At 43.5% G+C, this 7,844-nt stretch overlaps 1 protein-coding gene across 4 annotated transcripts in view; it reads right to left on the bottom strand.

Annotated features, from left to right (window-relative positions):
- Positions 1-160: 160 nt before the first annotated feature.
- The window catches only part of LOC125976829 (band 4.1-like protein 1), a 28,375-nt gene continuing 20,691 nt past the window's right edge, over positions 161-7,844 (bottom strand). For 2 of the 4 annotated variants that reach the window (XM_049732756.2, XM_068652324.1), the window contains 9 exons: positions 6,443-7,762; positions 4,127-4,177; positions 3,349-3,708; positions 2,948-3,073; positions 2,515-2,568; positions 2,350-2,445; positions 2,198-2,278; positions 2,013-2,123; positions 161-1,946 (listed from right to left, as the gene is read on the bottom strand). In XM_049732756.2, the coding sequence (XP_049588713.1) occupies positions 1,935-1,946; positions 2,013-2,123; positions 2,198-2,278; positions 2,350-2,445; positions 2,515-2,568; positions 2,948-3,073; positions 3,349-3,708; positions 4,127-4,177; positions 6,443-7,762 (2,211 nt within the window). In that variant the 3' untranslated portion in view covers positions 161-1,934. The remainder of the gene's footprint in view (positions 1,947-2,012; positions 2,124-2,197; positions 2,279-2,349; positions 2,446-2,514; positions 2,569-2,947; positions 3,074-3,348; positions 3,709-4,126; positions 4,178-6,442; positions 7,763-7,844) is intronic. The other 2 variants (XM_049732759.2, XM_049732760.2) reach the window with 1 other exon arrangement.

Here is a 7,844-nt window from a genome sequence, read left to right as displayed (position 1 = left end):
GTATGTATACAAGTCGGCCGCAAGAGGGCAATATAGTATCATACAAAAATAATATTGCTTTTCTTCAGAAAACCATGACAGGCTGGCCACACCATTTTCCACGTTTTTTTCTTTATGGTCATTGTGAAATTCATCGCTCGTGCGAGAGTCAGAAACATACTTTGAACCATACTGAGACATTTATTGATGCATGTATGTTTTTTTTTTCATTTTTGACCGAAAGCAAATACAGCACATAGATGCCACCATGCACTAGAGGAATGTAATACAAAAGCATTGGAGGATTGAAGGTGATGTTTGCTTGATGCTTCAGGCTGAGCCAAGTTAATTTCATCAGGAGCAGCTGGGGGTTCAAATCGGTCGCACGGGCTGGGAATCAACCCCACAACTTCTGGGTTGGGAGACAACCACTTCACCACTGAGCCATGCCGACTCAATGTACCATAAACAGTTCCTCTTTTTGTTCAGGACTATAATTTTGAAAAATTTATCGTCACAATTATGCACTTTTAAGTAGTTCTGTATTTGCCTCAATCGTCAGCACATATAAAGTGGGCCTCTGGTTCTTGGGAGTTCAACTCCAAACGTAAGGCACCCATAAATGTGACATTCTATAGACATTTCAAGTGCTCTGTTGTCTTTTCATTGAAACATAATCTCTTATCCCTCCACAACCTGCTGCATTAAAGTCTATATCAAGCATGACATTACAGGATAACACACAGAAATATGAATATTTATAAATAGATAAGTAACATGAGTTTCTCTCAGAACAGCGAGTAGCCTCTTGCCATCAGTAGTATGTCCATTACTAAAGAAAAGACATTTGCCAACAGTTCAGCTGCCGCATTTACTAGGTGCAGCTTACTATACTATCTATTCTTTCCACACATATGAAATTATATATACGAACTGTATGTGGTTGACGGCTGTAAGAATGAGGGCATTGAAAATGATGAGTCAAAAGCTATGACGAGTGTGTTCGGACTATCACTGACTGTGTTCTATAGCTTTTTATACCTTTCAGTATGCATGACAGTTCACAGTTTTCTCCCTTTAGAAAACAGAAAAAAATGGTTGCTTATTGCAAATCTCACAAGCAGTGTACTGCTTCGCTTACCAGTAGCACAAGATTCACACTGACAGCAAAACAGCGGACACGGCTCCGATTCTATCTGTAGGATTCACATGGATGTAAGCAATGCATAGTACAGTTTCCAAGGGAAGCCAAGAGATGCTATGTGTGGGGGCAACAAATTATTTTGGCATAAGACAAGGACATTTGTACGTATCTTTTTTTTTTTTTAATTCCCTCTGTTGTTTATGCATTGGAATCATGCATGCAGGTTATTATGATCTGATTTTGTACTGTACATATTTATTTACCTAGCAACACCGGGCATAAGATTGATTCTCTACAGATACAAATGTAAAAATATTGTAAGACAGCCGAGAACTCACATGATGGATCCTGCACCACCGGGACTGTGTCCCTTCTATTGCCCAGAATATTTGATGCGTATACATTTGCTGAGCGTACTCTATGACAGTGATACAGGGTCTGCGGTGCGGAAGGAAATGATTTAAAAAGAAATGGAAATACGGCAGGAGATTGTGCAGCCAAACATAAATACAATCGACTAAACAAGAAAATTGTGTCCCCAAATTATTGGGGCCAAAGCAAATCACTGTCGAGCGGGTGATCCTTCCGGACTAATTAGGGCTGGGGCGCCTGTGATGGGGAACGGTGGTCCGGATGAGGTCAGAGGGTGGGTCACAGCGGGTTTGATGGTCGGGGAGGTGGTCTACTGCTTCACAGTCTGTTCTCAAGGGAGGACTAGATGGTCCTCTTAACAGGTTGCTTCACGGCATGCTGCACCAGGGGCGGGCAAGACCGCCCTTGTCCACCGCCTCGGGGGCCCATTTATAACCAATCAGGACTGTAACTAGGGAACAAGATCAATCACTGACTTTGGTCAAATAAGAACGTTCCACCTTTAGTTTTCCTTTACCTTCTGCTGTAGCTCCTCAGTGGGAGACTCCGTTTCCCTTATAACGACGGCTTTTGTCACGAGCATGTCGGGGTGCTGCTGCTTGGCCTCTTGTATTGCCATGGCGAGGGCCTGCAGGGGCACAAGCAGAACATGGCATCGGGTCGGATGACGATGGCGAGTACCGTGGCGTCACCCTCGCTCACCTGATGTTGATCAACGTCATCATCTCCTGTGATGATAATCCTTTTCTCAATTCTGGTCTCTGAGTAGCCTCCTTTGACCGTCTGCAGCATACAGGTTATTAGTTGGTTGTATTTTATTTGCATTGTGTTTTTACTTGGTCGTTGGGGATTACCTTGGTAACTTGTGTCGTGGTTGCAGTGGTGACACTTTCCGCAGTGATGCTCAGTGGTGATAGAATGGACTCATTAGCTTTAGTGCTGGCTTTTTCCTGAAGAAGGAAGTGGGCATTTTTCAGAGTCATAGTTTTTTTCTCATGTTTTTCTTATCAAATGCTTACCGGTGATCCATTTTCTTTAAGGCTAACAGAAGGTTCTTGTGTAAAGGAGAGTCTCTGTAGGAAGGACATAAATCATCTTCAGACACATGAATACAGACAGTTCTGTAATAATTGTTGGCAGGGAAAAATTCGGCACGGGAATATTTGTCGATGGGGTGGAGGTGAGAGGTTAAATGCTCTCTTAGACATGCTGACTGCAAAAGTCAGGTCTTGCTGAGGAATACGAAGCTTTGAAATCTTGCTTCCCTCTACTGGTTCAACTACGTTAATACATGACATGTTCTACTTATGACGTCATTCTTAATGCTCATAAGTACTTGAAGAGCTGAGTAGGACATTTTCAAAGTTTGATTCAACATCATTTGAATATTTTATACTGTTCAATGTTGCATTATTCATTCTGCAGCAATACTGTTCATCAGCAATTATTTACCTCAGATGAGATAGTTGTGATAGTCCCTTGAACTTCTGATCCGTTTGCGTGAGACTCTGTTTTGGAGGCCCTCTTAAGCTTCTGGGCCATCGTGACAGCACTGGGCTCTCTTCTTGCCACAGGGGGCTATAAAAAAAAAAACATCAACAAATTGATCAAATTTTTCTTTTCATTAACTTTGCTCATTTAATGCGGGCTGTAATGAAGCAGAAAGGGAACCTAAGGAATGACATGAACAAAAAAATGAATCAAAAAACATGACATAATCATACTCATAACAATGGATCACTGAAAATAACCAGGAGGAACCATGAACAGAAAACACCAACAAAGAAGGGCGGCCGAGTGGGATGAGTCCAAAAGGTGATGCTGATGAAGATGGAACACAGTCATCTGTCTACCTCATGATACACTGTCTCCTCAGGAAGTTTCTCCTCTATGGGAGATTTGTCCATTTGGCCCATTAGACGCGCTGAGTAGAACCGTGATGTTTCCTCAAAGTCCTCCCGTCCCACCTCGGGCTGTCTCTCCTTCTCTCCCCAATAGGACAGGCCTTTAGCGCTGTCCTCCATGCAGGAGTGGAGGTCCGTTATGACAGTGAAGTCGACCTCAGCCTCGAGGCTGGATGTGGAGCTGACCGTCATACTGGAGCACTTGCGCTCAATGCCTAGATGGACCTCCCTCATGCAGGCCACAGTGTCCTGCTCCTGCTCTTCCTCCAGGACTACAATGGTCTGTGGCCTCTTGTCACTGAGCTCCTTCTGGAGGGGTACAGATAGAGAGGTGCCACTCCAAGATTACAAACTGCAGACTGATGATGGCGATGGCATGTGATGGGATTGAAAGCATGCTTGGCTTCACGTTGATCAGACACCGAGCCCCAAAATGTTGTAAAAATACAAATCTGCTTATTTTCTGAAAATACTGTTTTAAAGTCAGACAACGCAAAAAAAGTACAAAAGAAAAACTAAGCTATTAGGTTAAGAATACAAACGTATTAAAAGTGAACTTCTTATTCTGAATTAACAGCCGATTGAAGGTAGACAGTCGGTGAAAAGGAATACATTCAAGCAATTTTAGCCTTACAAAAGAAAACTGATGCAGTTATCTGAAAATCATGTTAAGTGGAGATGTAGAGATGAGAAAGCATGCGAATGAGTTTGAATCCAAATGAATAACCTTGGCGTCAATAAATGGATCGTCGTAAACAAAAGGAGCAGAGACGGGCTCCTGCGGGTAGAAGCACAAGAAATAGCACATTAGGACAAGGTGAAGTGGAAAGAAGAAAAATTACATTTTCCTCAGATCGTTTTCTCGGGGATGAACAGGCTATAAAAATGACTGACTCAGATAAAAATGTCCTTGACATTTGCACATGGTTGAAACAGCAAGAAGGTGCGTGAGCTTGAGAAACATCACAATCGGACTCAAAGCGAATTCACCTCTCCAGGTAAAAACAATTGATTTCCCTTCTTGAACAAATAGGAGAGGGCAAAGTTGGAAATGACCCATGGAGACAACTCCTCCTCAGGAACGGCTTAGCTATTTGGGCTGATTCACGGCTAGTTTTGCACATTTGCGACGCCTGCGTCACTCTGGTAGCAAGGGGACAATTTCTTCCATCCATCCAAATTACGGCCAGCAGCTTAGCTGTGTCCCCCCCATGAGACGTGGAGGTGGCCGATTCACAAGCAGGGCCGGCCACTATCTGTTCCTTTGTGCACAGCGGGAGTGAATAACACACACACACGGCAGTCAACATCCTACCGCATTAATTATTTGGTGGTGAGTCAGTGACAGTCTGGGGAGGCGTAACATTGGAGGGCCGCACAGACTTTGACATCCTAGATAAACGACCTAACTAAAGATATGTACTAGGACAACATCTTCAGACTCATCAGACCCAATTGTGTCAGAACGCTATTTGTCCCAGTGGAGCACTATGCTGGTCCTGGGCCACGTGGCTGACAACAGTTGAGGAATTCATTGATGCTATTTGAGTCGCCTGCCTGTTGATTTAGGTGTTGCCTTTTTTCCGAACATCTCAAGTAGATTATAAAGAAATAATATCTTGTACTATATGTATATACCAATGGTGTCAATGGTGGCTCTCCAAATCATTTTATGTGGCCCATAAAAGGCAAATGATATGTGTGGCTAAAATACAACAGCAGCAAATTGTCTTTTCACAAGACTAAGAAGATGCATGGCTTTACTCAAACTATTAAAGAATACATACTTGAAATAATAAAAGACAAGGAAGCCATGCAAAATGTGTAAGGAGCACAGCACGAGAAGTGGAAAAAAATGAGAAAAAAAGACAAAATTCTGTAGAGCAGCAGAATGACTGAGCGATAAGAACAGCATGTTGACAAGCGCATAGCGTTTATTTTCCCAAACTTGATTTGGTAGATGCTTGCCTGCGAGCTTGATTGCAATGCAACACACTCCCGTGCCTGCTTAATCCGATATATGATAAGAGTTGGACCCGGAAGAAAAAGGTGGGGAATGATGAAAGCTGTCAGGTGTATTCACTTTCTTTTCATTACAATACCAAATGCGTGCACGCTCCTTTTGAGCGCTACAGTGGAATGAAAGCACCAAATGGTAATTGTGCGTCTGACGGCTCACTGCCTGCTGGGCTTGCACCAAAAGAGGAATCGCGATGCTATCATCTTTTTATCCAGGTTAGGTTTCAGAGAATGACACATTAATAGTTCTCTGAAGAATCATTCATATTTTAGATTATTTTAATGTAGTCCATCAGTGAAAGGTGCCAAAACACTGAAATTATCTTTAATTTACAAAAATTGCTCCTGGTAAATGTCAATTGTGTTTTACTGCTCTAGGCAAATTATTTTTTTAATGCGAGAGATAAAACATGCAAATATTATGCAACATGCAAAATAATAAGGTTGTGTTTTAGCTTGACAATGTCGTGGAACTGGAGCAAAATAAATGAAATAATTGCTAGTGATGGCCAAATGAAGCTTCAAAATGCGTCATGAAGCAGTTTTTTACTCCTCTAGATGGCACTGTTGTGTTGAAGAAAAGCAGTTAAAAAATGGCAATGTCAGAGAGTGCCATCTATAGGAGACCAAAAAAATACAACAAAGGGTTCATGAAGCATCGTAAAGCTTCATTTTCCCATCACTACTTATTGACTTAGGAACGAGGTTCCACTTTCTTTGAGTTGAAGACTGAGGGAAACCTGAATCAAAACATTCCAAAGATTTCCCATTGCCACGATTCACAGGTGAGCACTGCAGCTTTGCCAGGCGAGCTGCAGTAAATGGCGCCGTGATACTAATAGGAGGGAAATGCGGAACTAGAATTTAAAGTGGATCACCTCTACCGCTCTTCACGTGGAGTGAAGTGTCTACTGCACTGAAAGGCAGTGATAATGCAAAAAAAAAGAAATGGCGTGCATGTTTGAAGAAGCTCATGCGATGCTTTACGTCCACGGACTGAAAAGCAGATGCCAAGCAGAGTTACCGAGTGTCTCTTCTTGACTGCTTCCTGGCTCGTCTCTCTGACGACATTCCTGCTGTTGCGCAGTATTAGTCCCGATTCCCGCGCCTTCTTGCTTTTTACCGGTGGGGCTGGAGGAATCATCTTGGGAAGAGGTGTGTTCTTTGACGCAAACGTTTGACTTTCAGAGGAACTTCGACACGGGTGATAATTGTCTCCGGGATGCTCTTGTTTGGTGATTTTCTCCAAATTGGCTTCAAAAGCTGGATGGAGGCTGGAGACATCCGTCCAATTGAGATCGGAGGATCCCTCCGGCGAGCCGACCGACCAGCGGTATTCTCTTCTCAGGACACGCGTTTGCTCATCCTGTTCCGCCCTGTCGTCCTTACACGCGATGCTCTTTGATCGCTCGGGTTTGAGAGGAACGATGCGGGTGATTTCGGACTGATGGCTGCCTGACAATCGGTGCAGTGACGTCCTCTGACGTCTGTCTCCCATGAGACTTTCAATCTCCTCTCCTCCAGAATTGCTTATCTTCCTCTCGTGTGTCCTGACCTGTCGCAGTTTGACCTCTGCTAGCTCTTTATTGTCAATAAAGCCCTTTCCTCTTATTTTCATTGGGCACTCTCCTTTTCCACTTGCTAAAGAACTTTCCTGGTCTATCTTTCCGGGTCCATTTATTTCTGACGGTCCATCCTGGTTCGAGCTTCCTTTAACTGGTTCTGCATCTTGTGCGGGAGCGTCTTTGCTTTCTTTCTCCTCTGGTATGACCTCCGGTTCTTCTTTGTCACAATGGCTTCCGTTTTCAGACTTTTTGTCCTCATCGGTACCCAAGTCCAAGCCCTCGTTTTCAGTTTCGGAAGAATCACTAGCTCCTTCCTCGTGGACGAGCTCTGGAGGCATTGCCAGGTTTAAGCTCTGGGGTCGCTGATTTTTTCTCTGCACGTGTTCCTTCGTCTGACGGAAGCCCGGGGCCAAACCGTCCCTTGCGTCAGCGCTTGAGGCGTCAGATTGTTTGCTTAGAGATTTGTCTCGACACGAGTCTGCATTTGCCGATAATTGAATGTGAAAACGACCTTTGTTAATGGGTCGCTGCTCAAAGCATCCAGCTGCCTCTCTGGATGATTGCGTTGAAGGAAATTCCTCAATATGGCTTTTCATTTCTTTTCTGTCCGACTCTGTTACGTCGATATGCATCATCCTGGCAACGTTTATCTCTTTTTCCTGCTTGCTTGTGTCCCAAGAGGAATCAGATGTGGGAGAGTTGTTAGTTTCTTTGACTTTCCAGTCATGGTCTTGAAGATAACTTTCTTGGTGTTCAATCAATACCCAATCCTCAGAACCCTACGTTGGTATAGATTAAACAATGTTAGACACGCAAAATAGGACTACAAATACTACAATCTCCATGACGGATGGAAGATGA

This window comes from Syngnathus scovelli, chromosome 11 (genome assembly GCF_024217435.2).
Source record: "Syngnathus scovelli strain Florida chromosome 11, RoL_Ssco_1.2, whole genome shotgun sequence".
Lineage (NCBI taxonomy): Eukaryota > Metazoa > Chordata > Actinopteri > Syngnathiformes > Syngnathidae > Syngnathus > Syngnathus scovelli.
Note: the sequence above shows the minus strand (reverse complement) of the source record. Positions and strands in the feature narration are given on the sequence as shown.